Source organism: Mustela lutreola, chromosome 7, assembly GCF_030435805.1.
Source record: "Mustela lutreola isolate mMusLut2 chromosome 7, mMusLut2.pri, whole genome shotgun sequence".
Taxonomy (NCBI): domain Eukaryota; kingdom Metazoa; phylum Chordata; class Mammalia; order Carnivora; family Mustelidae; genus Mustela; species Mustela lutreola.
Window position 1 is genome coordinate 76,445,851 of NC_081296.1, and position 18,772 is coordinate 76,464,622.

Below are 18,772 nucleotides of genomic sequence, written 5' to 3' on the forward strand. Positions count from 1 at the left end.
ACTCTGGAGGTTTATAACATTGGTTTCAGAATTCTTTTCCTTTTAAGTTGGCGTAGTTCTATTTTGATGTGGAGACAAATGTAGATAGACTTCTTAAGACAAAACAGGGACCAGTCTTTTCTTCAAAATGAACTATTTGAGGAGTACCTGGGTGTCTCAGTCGGTTAGGTCTCTAACTCTTGATTTTGGCTCAGGTCAGTGATGTGAGATCAAGCCCCACCACCAGCTCTATGATCAGGGGGGAGTCTGCTTGAAATTCTCTCTCCCTCTCCTTCATCCTTCCCCCCCGCAAGCTTGCTCTCTCTCTCTCTCTCTCTCTCTCTCAAATAATAAATAAATCTTAAAAAAATAAAATGAACTGTTTGAAAGACCACTGAGCCAGGAAGAAGGAGGAGGAAGAAAAAGACACAGTTGACCTGTTCTTTTTCTAAGGGTGTAACACAGGAGAATAAAAACCTTCTTGTGTGATTGATGCTTCTCAGACTTCAACGTGCAACCAAATCCCCAGTGTTGCAGCTTGAGGATCTAGCTAATGCAGATTTGGACTGAGCAGGTCTGAGTGGGGCCCGAGGGTCTCCATCTTAACAGGCTCCAGGTGCTGTCGTGGCTGCTCAGTAGACCATGCTCGGACATGCTTTGCCTAGCTGGGCACCATAGTTACCTGAGAGAAATGCAGAAATCTTAGGCTCTGCCCAGGTCAATGTAGTCAGGATCCATAGTGTAATAGAATCTCAGGTCACTGAGATGTAAATTCAAGTTTAGGAAACACTGCTCTAGAAAGTATGAACTGCCAGGCAGGTCCTGAGGGACTATATGGATTGAATGATGACCTTCCCACGCCCTACCCTAAAACATATGTCAACACCCAAATCCCTGGATCTTGTGAATATGACCATCTTTGGGGGGGGGAAGTGTGTGTGTGGGGTTTCTTTGCAGGTGCAATTAAGGATATCTTAAAATGAGATTATCCTGGATTACCTGGTGTGCAGGTAATCCATGTGCAATCACATGATGTGTCCTTACAAGAGAGGCAGGGGGAGACTTCAGACAGACTGAGGAGGACAAGGCAACATGACCACAGAGACAGAGATTAGAGTGATGAGGCCATAAGCCAAGGAGGCCAAGAAGAAACTGGAAAGGCAGTGGAGTCTCTCTTAGAACATCTGAGGAGCACCGCCCGGCCGACACCTTAATTTCAGCCTCTGGCCTTCAGAAGCATGAGAGAGTCTATTTCTGAGGTTTTTAAGCCTCCCAGCTATGGGTAGTTATGGCCTTCCAAGGAAACTGGCTCAGTGAGGAAGGGTGACCCCTCACTGAGGCAAGAGCTTGAGGTGTAAATGGGGAGTGGGCAACTCAGCTCACCCAGTGCTGAATAAAATGGTCCATGAAGCCCCTGAACCTGTGGCTTGTGCCCAGAGCAATTTGGGAAGGTGACTGGGGATTATAAAAGGAAAGGAAAGAGGTAACAGAGGTTCCGAAAGCACAAAGAATTGTGGAAGGAGGATCTGTAGAAGAAGAAGAAAAAGAAGGATGAAAAGCAAATACAGACCAGATTCACTGGAAGAGAACAGCAGTCCTGGGCCAGGAATCAGGGTGGGGGTTCCCTGAGCACAGTCCTCAGTGCACCTGAGACAGGAGGCAGGGCAATGAAAGGACTATCAGGAGAACCCATGTGGCAGGCTCTGCCAAAGATCTATGAGAAGCCGGGATGCAGGCTACTGAATTAGAGAGGACTACCACTACTACTGAATTCTACGATGGAGAAGAGGGGATAATCACATTGAAATATGATGAAATGTGCTTTTTTGGAAATGACTTAGAGCTTTAAATATGCACAGTGTTACCTCTCCTGATAACCAGTGGGCATCACATGCAATCATTAAGCACAAAAATACCGTATATTCACTATCCTTATGAATTGGGACTGATTGTGGAGCTAAGGGAGGTTCTTCTGGAAGATGGCCTCTTTGAAGCTGTGTGTTCAGGGGACCAGCTTTTTGGCTCCAATTATAAAATGTTCAACTCCTGGAGTGCCTCGGTGGCTCAGTGGGTTAAAGCCTCTGCCTTCAGCTCAGGTCATGATCCCAGGGTCCTGGGATCGAGCCCTGCGTTGGGCCCTCTGCTCGGTGGGGAGCCTGTTTCCTCCTCTCTCTCTGCCTGCTTCTCTGCCTACTTGTGACCTCCGTCTGTCAAATAAATAAATAAAGTCTTTATAAAAAAAAGAAAAAGGAAAATGTTCAACTCCTTACCAACCCATAGACTTGTGGAACTTCAAGTTATAAGAGGGGTGTCAAGGTCTATCTTGTCCCAACTCCCTAATGAGCAGGAACTCTCTCCCTAGAAGCCCTGACTGGGACTCCTGGGTGGCTCAGTTGGTTAAGCAGCTGCCTTCGGCCTAGAAGCCCTGACCAAGAAGTGTACCAGCTCCCCTGGTTTGCCCATGTTTTTTTTTTTTTTTTTGTTGTTTTTGTTGTTGTTTATCTTTTAAAGTTTATTTTATTTAAGTGAGGGAGAGAGAGAGAGCACAAGCAGGGAGGAGGGGCAGAATGAGAGGGGGGAGCAGACCCCTTGCTGAGCAGGGAGACTAATGCAGGACTTGATCCCAGGACCTTGGCGTCATGACCTGAGCAGAAGGCAGAGGCTTAACCAACGGAACCACCTAGGTGCCCTCTTTTTCTTTTTTTATATGTATAGCCAGTTCATTCCCTGACTCAGCCTGGGTCAGTGGTTCATTTTAGAAGGTGTACATATGATACCAATTATTTTTGTGAATCTAGTCGAACTTGATTTTCTCAGTGACTCAAATATTCTTTCACCAATGTTCTATCCACCAAAAATGTATTGAGTTCATGCTATGTGCCAGACACTAAGATGACTAAAACATGAATGGCTAGAGAAAATATATTGATTAATTTACTTTGACTCCTTCATATAGCCAAATAGATATAACTGGTTTGATCTATCATTGCCTGGTGGTTGGAGAGATCAGACAGAGTCCCAAGACACTGTTTTTGGATTTATTTCTATAGTAATCTGGGTGGTGGAGCTCAGATAAGGGCAAAGATTCATCAGTATTCTAAGGACATTATTTTCTGCCACCCTTCTCCCCAATTTTAATAACTATGCCAATGAAAACTTACAGGCTTTACATTTAAATTTATATTTGATTTTACAAAGGACCAAATCCCACTTTTAGTCAGTGTAGCATACAGGGAAAAAAATCATAGATTTTGGGATAAATCAGAGGCTCAAATTTCTAGGTAAGAAAGTGTGGGCAAGTTACTCTTTGAGAATCAGTTTTATCACCTGCAAAATGGGGAATAATCTCTTGCATGATTATTGTGAGGTTTAAATGAGATAAGCTGGACATGCAAGTGCTTGAAGATGGAGAGCAATTGCTTGTGACAACTTAATGATTTTTTTCTTTTTTTTTTCAACTTAATGATTTATAACATTTCCTTCTTCTCCACACTTGCCTCAGAGACCACACACAAAGATGTGTCAGGCACTCCTGCATTATCACGAGCAAAGAGTTCATTTTTCTTTGTGTGTTTTGGATTGTTTCATGAGTTTCACGAACAGTAAAAGCACCAAGCTGCATTTGGGGAGGGTGGTAAGCATGCCAGAGAGAGCATTAATTTCAGGAGGGAAGGGAGGTACTTTGATCTTAGTGATCCATTAGTTTGAGTATAAAACCAAGGCTACTCAGAGAAAAGGATTTGCTTCAGTATATGTATTGGTTTGCCTACAAGTTCAAATAGGGCATAAAGTGATAATCTGTGAGTGAAAAGTGGTCCATGAACACATTTCATGCCCTTGCAGCAGTAAGTCAGGGCTACATACAGGCATATTAGTGTTTGGGACTTGTATTCTGCAGTTGATATTCAATGAATGCCCAAATCGTCCCTTCAACAGCCAAATTGCATGTCTGACCAGCAAGTGAAATTGCCTTACCCACTCAGTTTATTAGAGCCTAGATATAAAGGGGGAAATGGTGTTATGTTTATGAAGCAAAATAACAAGTTTGAATGAAGGCATTGAAAATGACTGTAGAAGTCCTCTGGTGAAATCTGCATTTACAGATGGTCCACCGAGGTTCAGATTGGAGAGAGGACACTGCAGTCATGTTTGGAAGATGGCCAGCTAGGAAGAGAAGTTGGGCTGGTGAGGTCAGACTCAGACTCGGGGATCCCTGGGAGGAATTCTAGATGTGGTCCTTACTGTGTGACATTGGACAAACCACTTGACCTCCCCAGGCTTCAATTTCCTCATCAGTGAAATGGAGACTTCTCACCTTCCTCACAGGGTGGTTGGATGGGAAGGGGGCACCAAAAAAATGATGGATGTGAAAGGGATTGATGTTAGAGACTTAAGCCATGGGCCCAGTCCAGCCCAAGGATGACTAATCTGGCTGGCACTGTGTTTTGTGAACATTGAACTTGAATGCCTTTGGGTGAGAATGCTTCTTTTTTCATACAAGCTCTATTTACAGCTGGCCTGATCGTCTGATTTATGTTACCTGCCTGGCTCCTCTAGACATTCTGATTCAGGACCCTTAACAACTTAGAGACTACTGTGTAGGTAAAGCCAGCTTCCTGTGTGTGTGAAGTAGGTGCTATCATTTCAAGGGGTTCTCAAAGGCACTGCCTCCTTTTCCCTCCTCTCCTTCCACAAGCCCAGCTTGTTGTTGCCTATAATGCTTTGGGGAAATCCTCTGGACAAACAAAAACCTATGTTGGAAGGGAGGATAACATTTCAAGCCTTAGCTTTGCTTTATCATTTATAATTTAGATAGATCTAAAAACCAGAGGAGAGGGGTGCCTCCTTGGCTCATGTGGTGGGAATACATGACTGTTGATCTCAGGGTTGTGAGTTTAAGTCCCACATTAAATGTAGTGATTATTTAAAAATAAAATCTTAAAGAAAACGATTGGTTAAAAGCAGACTTAAAAATTTTTTTGAGAACAGGTTTTGATAAGAGAACTTGAGACACTCACCATGTGTGTTGGGGATGTGCGGGTATGAGAGGGAAACTCTAGCAAGCAGGTAGCAAAGGGGTATACGTGGCTGGATAGGTGGGTAACTTTTTCTGGAAATGAGGATAATACTTGCGTCATAGTATTGCTGGGAGAATTAAGTGAGAATGTAAAGAACTTAGTAGAATAAGAAAGTAAATGCAGTCATTCTTGTTTTCTTGGTCTGAAAGAAGAAACACACTTTCACAATAACGTGGAGTGGGAAGGAGGCAAAGGGGTATTGTGCTCAGCTACTTATCCATCTGAGCTCAAATAGGCTAGCAGAGGAAGCTTGTATGCACTGTGTCTGGTTGGGTTTTCTCCATGCCAAACACATAACAGTTTGGAAGTAATGAAAGATTGAATAGTTCATTCATATCTGGAATCCTTGCCAAATGTAGAATTTCCTTAACAGCTGTCCACCATAGTCGGCTTCTTAGCCTTTTCCAATTTAACCAAAATAGAGATGATTTTGTGGCCATCATAAGGTCCAGTTTGCCTACTATGTGTTTATAGTAAATTACAATTTTTTTCTTCCGCTCTCTTTTTTTTACACAGTATTGTAGCTGAAAGGAATTGAAATTGTGCAAAACTAGAAATGTTCCTAGTGGTTGGGGAATAGCCTGATGGAACCTGATAATTTCCTCTTGAGGGAGATGTTGACATCCACATGTTAGATCCCCTACCTTATACTAAGAGAAATTTTATAGCGCTTTCCCATGGACTATTCTCCAAACATACCTGTGTGTGGGGTGGGTAAGGCGGAATCATCCAGATTTTATGGATGAAGAAACTGATGTATTTCCTGTGTCAGATTCCTTGGGTAAGGAGGCAAGGAATGACAAGTCTCAAAAGGGGGTTGCCTAACATAATAAGATGGGAGAACTGGGAAACTGACTGTTCTTCTCAGCCTTCCAGCAGTGAGTCCTGTGGCAAAGAAGCAGCTCAATGAAGGGGCCAGGGGCTTTGGAAGGAGTGGTGGACTTGAGGGCAAGTCTCCCAAACTCCCTGGGTTTCTGTTCTCATGGATACAATGTGGGGCTTCCTGGAGCAATCATACTAATGTGAGAGTCGTCATGAAGCTTAAAATGGGAAATGGATGTAGAAGCATCTGGCACATCTTCTGCCCTCTCTACTGCATGTGAAAATGTTTGAGGGTGTCATGAGTCAACATAACTGCTGAGCATCATCATTATTGTGCCTATGCTTATTGAGAAGTTGTCCTGTACCAGACACTGTCCTAACAACTTCACATGAATCATCTCTTATAAGCCTTACAGCAACCTTCTGAAGTAATTATTATCCCCATTGGATTGATGAGAAGACTGAGGTATGGAGAGATTGAACAGCTTGCCCAACTATACATGTAAGAAAAGGCTGAGCCTAGATTTGAGGGTTTATTGCCTCCTTATTTAGGAGGTCATAGAGCTGAAAGGGATTTTAAAAACCACTTGGACCACAGGCTCAACCTCTAGGTCTTGTAATTTCAGATCTTCATCATAAGAAATATTTTACTAATATAGTAATCCATGCTATCCATGTGGGATGCCCAAGACCCACAGTGGATGCCTGAAACCAGATAGTACCAAACCCTATACATAGTTTTCTTCCTGTACAGACATCTCTATGATAAAGTTTAACTTTTAAATTAAGCACAGTAAAAGATTAACAACAATAGCTAGTAATAAAAGAGAACAATTTTAACAATAGATTGTTGTATGAGTTGTATGAAAGTGGTTTCACTCTTTCTCAAAAGATCTTACTATACTGTATGAACCCTTCTTCTTGTGATGGTGTGAGATGATAAAATGCCAGCATGGTGAGCAGAAGTGAGGTGAGTGATGCAGGCACTGTGACACAGTGTTAGGCTACTGTTGACCTTCTCATAGTACTTGCAAAGGATCATCTTCTCCCTCATTGCTGTTGACCATGGGTCTCTGAAATGGTGCAGAGTGAAACCATGGATAAAGGGGGACTACTGTAAATTAAAATACTGAAGTTTGTGAAATGTTTGCATTTGGTTATAATAAGAGTGGATTCAAGGTTATTCTTATAGTAATTTTTATAATTATATTCTTACAATAATTCCCATTTGTTTTATGCTTTAAAATGCTTTCTTGATAAAAGAAGAAGGGCAGAGTATACCTAGTGGGCTAGACTTGGACCAGGTTGATTTGTGTGAATGCATCCTGTTTGGTTGAGCTGGTGGAAAGAGGGTATGGCCATTGGCTCCCTAGACATAGGTCAACATCTGCAAAGAGCTGCAGAAAAGAAATGAGGGCGTTCACTCAGGTAAGCCCTATCTGATGAGCCCTGGAGAGTTCAGCTTTGACTTTGCTTTTCGTGAGCTAAGTCCAACTAAAGTATCACAAATTCCATGTCATTCATTACTTTGACGGAATTTAATTGAGCATATCCTTCTGCAAGTATGAGTGAAAGATTCAGTCACAGAGTCCAGATGATACTGGAGGCTGAGGAGGATTCAGCTTGTATTCTTTCTAGTGGGCCAATGCCATATACTTATGAGAATATTAGCACCATGATTAGCCAAAGGTGCTATTTAGAAATAAAAGTGACAACTTCCAACTGAATTTCTCAATATGTGGGATGTTCCGTATGGCATTATTTTCTCCTTGGATGAGAAAAAAGTGGGGTGTCAATGAAGGCAGAGGGAGCAGTGTCCAGTATACCTGAAGATAGGAGAGCACAACTGTCTTTATGATTTCACCACAATAGAGTCTTTATATATGCATTTCACTGACAATTTCTTTGAAAACTGGTGAAAGTTGAATCCACAGCACATTCAAGATGATAATTAAGTACATAACAATGAGGCAAAATTCTGAAAACAGGATTTTCAAATATATGTTGATCAACCTAATGAAAAATCAATGATACTCCCAATTCCTTAAGCAAAGCCTGTACAAACATATGAGGGTTGTTAGTACAGACCAAGCAGAATGAAAAGTTGAATGACTACCAGGATAATTTGATTTTGGGAGTCTTCTTGGGTCATTCAAACCAATACTTTCCCTCTTACTATCATTCTCTTGTCCCCCACCCCCATACCTAGCTTTTCCCCAGCATACTTTTGTATCTACAATATCTCTATATAACTATATAAACCTTCCATTTGAGTTTGACTGTGTAGACATTGGCCTTAGCTACATGCCTACATACAAAATACAGTAGATGTTCCAAGGGAACTGGATGGGTAAAGTATACTGTCTGAAGTCTCTTTTCCTCTACCCTGCAGCTCCAGCTAGAGGCCAAGTAAAGTGTGTGTTTATAGTCATGAAGTGAATTAACTTGGGTACATTAACTATAGAATCCTGGCCTTTCTTACTGGAGCCTGAATTATTTGGATGCTTGTCCAGACCTGACTATGGACATATCCAGGTATACAGGTATATTTCTGTGTATGTTTAAGCCATATAAATGATCCATATTGTTCCAAGTTCAAATATTTCCTTCTTTACTAAGAAATATCCTTGAATTCTTAGAATACTTGCCTCCCCTTTACTTGTATTCTGAGGCCACTTAAATTATGTATAAGCAAGAGTGTGTGTTCAGTGATATCCTTCTTCCAGGGTAGATATACAGAATCAGAATGGGGGATTGGGATGGATTACAAAAGAAATAAAAGAGCTCCTACTCTCAGGGTTCTTATACTCTCATTTTATTCTTATCTGTTGTCCTATTACTAAACAGTAGGATGAAAAAAATATTCAAATGTTGAGATGGCACTTAACTCAATAGCAAACATTTACTTGTAAATGAGTTTACAATTTTTAAATGGCATTCAGTAGATACAATCATATTGGCTATTTAACACAAGTAAAGTATTTGGAAAATTAACTTGTCTACTTGATTCTCTTTATTTTTAAAAATTTTTATTATTTCCTTATTTATTTTAGAGTGAGAGCACACAAGAGTGGGGAGAGGGTAGAAGGAGAGGGAGAGAGGATATCTTAAGCAGGCTCCACACCCAGCATGGAGCCCGACACGTGGCTCGATCTCACAACCCTGAGATCATGACCTGAACCAAAACCGAGAGTCAGATGTTTAAATGACTGAGCCAGCCAAGGGGCCCCATACTTGATTCTCTTTAAAGAACTAATTTATAAGGTGTGCATTTTATCCATGGCTATATATAATGATTCAATAAACTCAATAGCTGTTAAATCTCTAAAGTAACTATTAAATTCGAGGTAGCATAAAAGATGATTGCAAGACCTCTACCTTGACCATGTTCTCTACTGATTTGTTGCTGTTAACTTCGGAATCACGGAAAGAAAGAGAGGGGGAACTGTTGAGGGAGAAAGAGGTTGGAATGGGCTTGAACCCACTAGGTTGTGGAATTAGATGTAGACGTAGAGGAGCTCTCCTCTCTCAAATCATTGGGGCCATTGTAAGAGTTCATAGATACCATTATTTAAAGTTATCTCTTGATTAGCACTAGTGGAGCTAATCAATGATACAAACATGAAGAAAAGAATTTTTATTTGATTTGAAATGAATTGGGTGATTTTTCTTTTCCTATAGCAGATGTGTGGTCCTGATTATATTTTACTCAGGCTATTACTAAGTTACTTTATATTACCCAAATCTGTGTCTATTGTAGTGGAAGTGAGTGGCTGAGGATACATTGAGACCCTGGGAAAGGATAGTCCCCTATTTAACTTTTGCCACAGGCAAGTCACCTGTGGGTAATCAAGAGTAAATTGAATAATTCATAGGAAACATCAAATGTTGAATTTGTAAGCACTTCTCCAAAGAATATGAATGTCATGGAGCCTACCACTGAAAACTAAATCAAAATACTTTTATTCACATTAGCAGGTATGTTGGGTCCTAAGTACCTGGACATCAGCCTGGCCTTTCTAATGGACTTGAGTGTTTCTGCCCCAGACATTAAAGTGCTTTGGGGGCAGGCAGTAGAGATTTTGTGGGAAGGAGGATGTAAGTTTTGCTGATGACCTACTTTTTCCAAAGCATGTTTTGTGGGATTGACCATTTTCCCTATAAATTCTTGACCTTTATTTTCTCTGGAAGTCTTGTTCTCTGATTTGGAAAGAACAGGTGAGCAATGTCTCCTGACTTGCTGACAATCCATATGAGGTATGCCTATAAAATGGCACAGGCCACCAAATGTTCATTGTGAGGATGACACTACCTGGTGAAGACGGACGATTTTCATGTGAACTACTGATGAGAAATGCTCCAGAGTAGGTACTGATCGATTTTCTTTAGTGTTTGAGGCACTTTTCTGAATTTCTTGGGATAAAAACCATATCCAGCAAGTTGCTAGTTTCATCTGGGTGTAAGGACAAGCCATATGTTTTCCGTAAACTTTCAACACACTCTCCTTGCAATGTCTGCACGTGGAATCGTCTCAGAAGTGTAACCAGGACGACTTTCATCATCACCATGGCGATGTATTTTCCTGCACAGCTACGGGGCCCAAAACCAAAAGGCTGAAAATACCTGTAGGGAACCTATGAAAATGATCAGACAGTTAGCCAGAGTCATGTAGTCTCTCTTTGATTCACCCTGAAACCACCAATCGGTCAGAACGCTGTTATAGGGTCCAAACCATACTGTTCCTTCACTGAGATGCATGAGTGTAACTCAAATAAGTTCTTTTTTTATCCAGTGTGATCCACCCCATGATATATGCCCAACTTGGACAGTCCCTGCTTTTCACATTAATTTGCTGGGATAAAGCAATGCACATCATGTTATTATAACCAGTGTTAGCATACTCAACTAGGTCTGTGCAATAGCCACAGCTTTATTACTCTACTGCATTTCACCAAGGCAAAGATTGTTTTTTTTGTGTGCAAAGGTGTTGACTCCTGGCCCATTAGTGTCAAGCATCCAAATATTTTTAGATATGCAAAAAATTAATGGGGACCAAATCTGTCTGTCTTGTTACCATCTGTGTTTACATAGTACCTGGCACATAGTAAATGTTCAATAAATCTTTGTTGAACAGTTGTCAACATAGAATGGGTTGATCACATAGAAACAGAATGAATTAGAGAACTGGATTAATTGGGATCAGATTTATACATCATATGCAAATAGAAAAAGAGGAGGACGAGGGAAATATCTGGAAAATTTTGGTTAATAAACATCATTGCCTAAAATTTGACATAACTGAAGCAGAATCTATACTATATGAAGCTGAAGCTCTTCTAGGTACTGAATTCCATTTAGAATGGGAACTAGGGTTCATTGGGCCATTTGGCTAACCAAAGGCAAACTGTGAAAACTAAATCTTCGTCTCGTTTGATTTCCATCTGAAGCACAACTGGATTTTCCTTTGCTTAGGAAGTGCCAGAGTTGAATCTACATGGTTACAAAGGGACAAGTTGAAATGGGAAAGTAGGCTTGTTGGGTTAAACAACATTTGTCTCATGGCAGCCAAATTAAGGGCTGGACCTTTGACCCATTGTGTGGCCACCATGTGGATGCTTCTCAGAGCTAGAGACCCAGCATTGTTGGCTTGAGGACGGTAGTCTTGTCCTAAGCCAGAGGAAACATGTGCTTCTGGTGAGGCAATAGAGGGAAACAAGTAAATAGAATGAAATGTACATGGTGCAAACACAGAACCAGAGAGGATTTAACAGTTGACATTTTTAAGAGTGGCATGCTTGGGTTTAAGGAAGAGCTCTTACATTCTTTGCAAAGTTTTCAAGAGTAAATTCATTGGGCTTGGGGAAAAACTCGAGCCTATGCATTCTTCCAATATTCAGGATAATGTTAGTCCCCTTTTTCACTGGGTAGCCATCGATGACATCATCCTGTAAGGCTTTGCGCATGACTAAGTTCACAACAGGCTGGTACCGCATGCTCTCGTAGATAAAGTTCTCCACCACTTTTAATTTTTGCATATCATCAATCCTTACATCTCTTTCACCTGTGGGAACAGGTTAAACAGGACAAGGAGGTAATGGTAGTTACAATATGTGATGGGCATTAAAACTCCCATAGTTTCCACAGAAAAGTCAGCTCCTGGCTGAAAATATTTTTTTTCTAGATTCTAATGCAAACCAGCAACCTAGGTTGAGTATGTCATTTGGTTCACAGCATGTTTTATAAAAATTCAGACTTGAAGCTAATTACTATAAAACCTAGGAGATTTCATGGAAAAGTCTGGATTTCTAGAAAAATCAGAAAACCTGGGGATACTGGACCCACATCCCTGCATGGCAATGACGAGGTGACCTTGAGTGGCCGATGAGCCCTTTAGAGGGGAATCCACCTGTGGTTTTATGCAGACCTACACAGTCTGCTTCAAACTTTTATCTGCCTGGCCTCTGTCTTCGAGTTTGGTATCCCCTTCTAAATTCTAGGGGACATTCACTCCTTCTCTAGTCAAAGTGAAATGGTGAATTAAATCCCTTTCAGTGAAATTTTCTCGTCTGGTCCCCTGTGCAGTCATCTGCCTGGAATGCATCACTGATAGTCCCTCCTTCCATCTCATCAAGTACGACCCATTGCAGTAGAGCGGCAAGAACCTCTCTCCCTACCAAAGCAAAACAGGAGCCTCAGCTAAACTCTAGATGTGCTAGGGTTGACAGATACTTTTACTGTTTCAGATTGGCCTGACACTGGTCAGAGAGGCTTGGATTACTCCCAGAACTGGCAAAGCCTCAGAGCATTCTCAAATGGGTCACCACTTTTGCAGAACCAAAATCAGCCCAGGGGCCTCAGTCAGCTTTGTCTTCTATACAACTATGCCATTCAGAAAAGTTCTCATTTGGTTAGAGAATTGTAACAGCCCTGCACTTTGCATACTACTTTTTTTTTTTTTTTTTTACACTCAAGGGTCTCATGGGGGTACATTTATCTGGGGTGGGGTGGATAGAAGTGAAGACGATAGAGAAGATAATGAGAGGCATTCCCTAGGAAGTAATTAGTATGTATGTGTATCTGGAGGGAGCATGAACACATGGACACATGGTTCAGCTGTTTTCCATCTTTGTAAAGGTTTGTTGAAGTGTCAGGGGGATATCACAGGGCGCAAACACTTTTCACCTCTCAAGGAAATTGTATTAAATGCTCATGGTTTCAAGAACAATTTTCACCTTGTTGCCTGAACTCCATCATTCTGTGGCTCTCTCTTCACTCCACTGGGCTTGCTTGTTAAGTTCTCTTTCTCCTGCCAGCCTGTGAGCCTTACAGGTATAGGAATAGCTCTGGCTTATTCACTGATTTCCCCCTGTGCCTGACCCAGAAACCACAATCTGACGGGGCACATGAGAAACCATTCTGGAATTTGGGGCTTGGATGTTATTCTGGCTTCCTGCTATCTGTCTTCCCAGGCACAGCAACACATCTGTAGATACCTTCTCTCACATATTTAACCCTTCTGTGAAATTTCCCCTTACTGTCAACTATTTTAAGTAACACTCGAATGGCTTTAAAAAGATGGTGCTGCTCTGCAACCAAGTAAGTCTTTTCACAGGGATTGTATAAGGTCAAGAGAGAAAGGTCTTTATCATTACTGATATCTCTTCATATGTCAGAAATGTGTTCCTAAAAAGATCATCTATATTGGGGAGCCTAGGTGGCTCAATCGGTTAAGCGTCTGACTCTTGATTTCGGCCCCTCATGATCCCAGGGCTGTGGGATCAAGTCCTGCATCAGAGCATCCTCAAATGGGTTACCACTCTTGCAGAATCAAAATCAGCCCAGGATCCTGAGGCAGCTCTTTCTCTCACTTCCTCTTCCCCTTCCCCCTTCCCACCAACCCCACCCACCCGTGTTCATGGTACCTGTGCTTGCTCTCTCTCATTTGCTCTCCCTCTTAAAAAAAAAAGAAAAGAAAAGAAAAGAAAAAAGATTATCCACATGAAGGACATTCCAAATAAGGAATTCTGGTTTTGTTCCCCAGAAAGCAATTTCCTCTAAATATGACAGTGTTTGTATGGAAGGGAGTGGCAGCATGCAGAATGATGCTTAGGCAAAGGCAGAACAGAAAATGTAGTGTCAGGAAGAGCTGAGTAGGGACCTGCTCAGCTTGAGGGGGGAGAGGACTAGGGAAGAATGGTCCAGCATTACTGGATTTGGGGGGAGAGGGAAACTGATCATTCTTTTGCCTTTGCTGTCATTCTCCCCTTGTCCTTCTGCCGCTGACTGGAAGTTTATTTGTAAACAGAATGCTTGAAACTCAGAAACACTGCTGTAGATGATAGCCAGTTCCCTGGAAGGACCCACAAAAGCATTTGGCCCTGGTAGGGTAGGCAGAACATTTAAGTGCATATTAAGGAAGGCCTTGAAGAATACACAGCAAAGTATTAACAGTAGTTCCCCCTGGGGAGTACAGATGAGGCTGGTGAAGAGAGTGGAAGGGGTCAGAGAATGCTTTATACATCTCTGTGTTATTTAATTTTTTTGCAATGAGGATGCACTGTTTTTATAATGGAAAAAAAAAACACAGTAAGAATGGATTTGCGATCTATCTGGCATAACCAAGTGTGGCAAAATGACTACCTTTATTATTCTCTGGATGAATTAAAATAAAGATTTTTTGAAATCAGATTCTTAGGACATAAAAAGCCGAGGTTCAGAAGGAATTTTTTTCTAAGCTCTATTATTATTTGATCAGTTCTTACCAATAACAGTCTGGATTTCCTTCACTATTGCCTCTTCAACCTTAGGGTGCTTTGCAATGAGAAATAGCATGAAAAACACAGAGACAGACATGGTGTCTGGTGCTGCGACCAACATTTCCAGTATGCACTGGTTCACATTCTCTCTTGTCAGGTCACCACGTTTCTGAACAATTGGAAGAAGGGAGAAAAGTTAGAAAAGAAACTCAAAGCTTCCAAAAAGGAGGGGAAGGGACAGTTAGGATCAAAAACATCAGTAAAATGAGGTCATAAATATTACACCTCTGTAACTGACATTTTTCATAATAGTCTTCATGTGAAATCAGAAAAATTTAACCAATTATCTATATTTACTGTCTCTGGGCTCCCCCATTTTCATATTTTGTACTGTGCAGACACAGTAGTTTCGATCTTAAAGGTCAGTCTGAGTGGGCTCTTTCAGTCATCATTATAGAAGTACTAGAGCAGATACTTAAAAGCAGAAGTATGCAACAATTACAAGAGGGGATCTTTACACAACCTGCACACAGTCGAGTACATATATTGTGTGGGAATTATGGTTAATCCAGGTCAATACCTCAGCAAAAATCAACTCAGTGGCAAAATCCATATAGTCTTCCAGTTTCTCCGCTGTGGAAATTCTATGTCTTTTTTCTTCTATCAGAATTTCCATGGCATCTTTCAAATCCTTGCTAAAAAAAAAAAAAAAGAAAGAAAAAAAAAAAGAAAATATAATCTATCTGCAGTCAGTTAAGACATCTAGAAAAACGAATTCATTTTTTTTAAAGATTTTTTTTTTTTTTTTTTTTTGAGAAAGAGAGAGCACGAGACATGGGAGGGTCAGAGGGAGAAGCAGACTTCCCACTGAGCAGGGAGCCTAATGAGGGACTCAGTCCCAGGACCCCAGGATCATGACCTGAGCTGAAGACAGTTGCTCAACAAGCTGAGCCACCCAGGCGCCCAAAAATGAATTCATTTGCCATTTGTTTAAATAAATTATCTGCTTTAATTGAAGCCTTTAGCATTCATGAATTACTGAATTTGAACTTAATTTTTCGCAAAGATCCTTAAATTACATTTTCATTACACTTCATCTGAAGGAACCAAATTTAGCTAAGATTTTAGGTACTGGTAGCAAAATGAAGGCTGTAACCTCTAGTTAAGGGTTAAAAGCTGGCACCAGAATGATAAATCCAATCAAGTTTTCTGATTTTTGATGGGTCCCGTACAGTGTCTAAGTTGAAGTGACCAAAGGCCAGTGAAGGTCTTTGGTGGGGGCATGCACTCACCAGTTTGCCCCAGGCACCTTCACTTCCTGTTGACTCATAACCACCCAGCCCATTTCTATTTGCCCAACTCTGGAAACAATTGAGTTTGAGATTTCCTGTTCTAGAAAGTGAACACAAGGGATAAATATTATTCTTGATATTTACTCTTGTACCTTGCAGTTTCTGCCACATAGTAAACATGAAGTAGATATTTATTGATTGACTAACTACAAGAGTATGTATATTATATGTGTTTTGATGGTGTGGTAAGGGGAAGAGCACCTTGGAAAGAGAGTCAGGTTCTAGTTCAGATTGTTCTCTTTCTATTGACCTACTTTACATCTCTCTCTCTTTTTTTAATTTTAGTTTTCTTCTTCTTCTTCTTTTTTTTAATTTATTTTTTATTTTCAGCATAACAGTATTCATTATTTTTGCACCACACCCAGTGTTCCGTGCAATCCGTGCCCTCTATAATATCTACCACCTGGTACCCCGACCTCCCACCTCCCGCCCCTTCAAAACCCTCAGATTGTTTTTCAGAGTCCATAGTCTCTCATGGTTCACCTCCCCTTCCAATTTCCCCAAACTCCCTTCTCCTCTCTAACTCCCCATGTCCTCCATACTATTTGTTATGCTCCATAAATAAGTGAAACCATATGATAATTGACTCTCTTTACTCCTACTTTACATCTCTTACATCTCTTTTAAAGTGAAGGGCTCAGCTCAATGAACAGTAAGTCCATCTTAAGATCTAGATTCTGCTACGCTTGCCTTTGTCTTAAACCGTATGTGTCCACCTGTAAGTGTAGTGTTTACCAATCTCAGGGCATGCTATTCTGCATTACCTTACATGTACAATAAATCTTTCTTTCAAAAATTTGCTGATATAGTCACCTGTACACCTTGTGGGTGGTGCTGACATAAATAACCTCTATGTTTACTCCAGCTCAGCAGGAACAATAAGGGAACATTCTTTAAGATTCTTCCCACTTTTTGAAGTTTCTTTATGGGCATCTCAAGGAATTTTTTTTTTTTTTAAGATTTTATTATTCATTTGTCAGAAAGAGAGCACAGGCACAAGCAGGGGGAGCGGCAGGCAGAGGGAGAAGCAGACTGCTCACTGAGCATGGAGCCCAAGATGAACTTGATCCCAGAACCCTGAGACCATGACCTGAGATGAAGGCAGACACTTAACCAACTGAGCCACCCAGGTGCCCCTTAAGAAAGGTATTTGAACATTTGAAGAGGTATTCTTCAGGCTAGTGTAGTAACTGTGTCATTCAAAATGAAGCTGCTATCTATTGTGTATCTCTGTAAGTATGCCTGTAGATACATACATACCTCCAGAAAGACACCAGGGATAAATTTACATTCATTCATTCATTCATTCATTCATTCATCTACCAGTCCATTTACTCAGCGAATAGTGAAACTCTTACTTATAAGGGACAGATATTCACTCAGTTGGTGGGCTGTGAATGCTCATAGTATTCCTACCTGAGCCACGGCCCCTAAATTTAGGTTGAGGAGTTGTTGAAATGCTCTAAGACTATATAAATTCATGGAGAATTCCTTGATGGAACTTCAACCATTTCTGACCACCTACGTCCTCCCTGGGCCAGAATTGGGACCTATGAATGTCCATTGGAATTCTCCCTATTCAGGTTAGAAGCTGGTCTTACATAAATGTATGTGTCTGAATTTATATGCCCTTAAACACTGGGAGAATTGAGTTCATCGACAGTGTTCAGGAAACAGGAAATCTCCAACTTAACAAACACGTATTATAAGAATATATCTGTGAGTCTGTGGTTTGGAACTCTGAGCGTATTTTGCATCCAAACAGGTTGGTTAGGTTATCAGTCCAGGCCAGGAACACTTATTTAAGGTGTTCTGTGGCTAAAAAAACCCTTAAACTTTCCAGAATAAAAAGTAGAAAACAACACTGCTGCAATACTGGGAATTAAGACAGGCAGAAGTATAAAACTGAATAAATAGGGATGGCAGTAGTTGTCCCAGAATCCTTTCCGTCAGTATATTCCTAAAAAGTATTGGCATGACAGAGAAAGACAACTAATATATGATCTCATTTATATGTGGACTCTTAAAACACAAAACCCTAGCTCAGAGATACAGAGAACAGATTGGTGGCTGCCAGAGGTGGAGGGGGGTAAGGGTGGGCAAAATGGCTGAAGGGAGTCAAAAGGTAGAAACTTCTAGTTATAAAATAAGTCATGGAGACATGATGTACAGCATAGTGACTATAGTTAACAGTACTGTATTACAGATTTGAAAGTTGCTAAGAGTATAGATCTTAAAAGCTTTCATCACGAGAAGAAAGTTTAGTAGTGAGATATAATGGTGATCATTTCGCAGTATTTAAAATTATTGACTCATGATGTTGTTTGTATACCTGAAAGTAATGTTTTATGTCAGTTATACTTTAATTTTTAAAAAATGGCTTTATTACAATGGGTATGGGTGGGAGAGAAGATTAAAAGATTTCTCTCTGTCTTTACTGCTCTAGGACATAGGATATATAGATTAGTGTACTAACAACCATTGACAAATATTATATACAGAGGGAATGTTGTGGAGCTAATTTCTATAGAAACCTAAGAGAAACCATTATATAGTTTCATTCAATAAGTTTCAACGGGCTTGCTGGCCAAAACCAAAGCCAAACTAATGACCAAGAAGCATAAAATGAGACTCTTCAAACCACTGACAAATTTGAACATATGGAAGTGATGAATCTTTTATCTCATTGATTCAAGTTACAATAAGCTCTGGTGAAAACTAAATGAAACATATAAAGACCCAAGTGTCCAAATCTCCTACTTAATATTCACCAACCACAGGAAAA

The 18,772-nt window shown here is 40.7% G+C and overlaps 1 protein-coding gene and 1 long non-coding RNA gene across 3 annotated transcripts in view; one reads left to right on the plus strand and one right to left on the minus strand.

Annotated features, from left to right (window-relative positions):
- LOC131836284 (uncharacterized) overlaps window positions 1-18,772 on the plus strand; it is a 204,195-nt gene that overhangs the window by 90,039 nt on the left and 95,384 nt on the right. The window lies entirely within an intron of this gene.
- The window catches only part of LOC131836281 (aromatase), a 33,613-nt gene continuing 23,513 nt past the window's right edge, over window positions 8,673-18,772 (minus strand). The window contains exons 6-9 of the mRNA XM_059181539.1: window positions 15,216-15,330; window positions 14,642-14,804; window positions 11,699-11,940; window positions 8,673-10,513 (exon numbers count right to left, since the gene is read on the minus strand). Coding sequence (XP_059037522.1) covers window positions 10,265-10,513; window positions 11,699-11,940; window positions 14,642-14,804; window positions 15,216-15,330 — 769 coding nt within the window. The 3' untranslated portion in view covers window positions 8,673-10,264. The remainder of the gene's footprint in view (window positions 10,514-11,698; window positions 11,941-14,641; window positions 14,805-15,215; window positions 15,331-18,772) is intronic.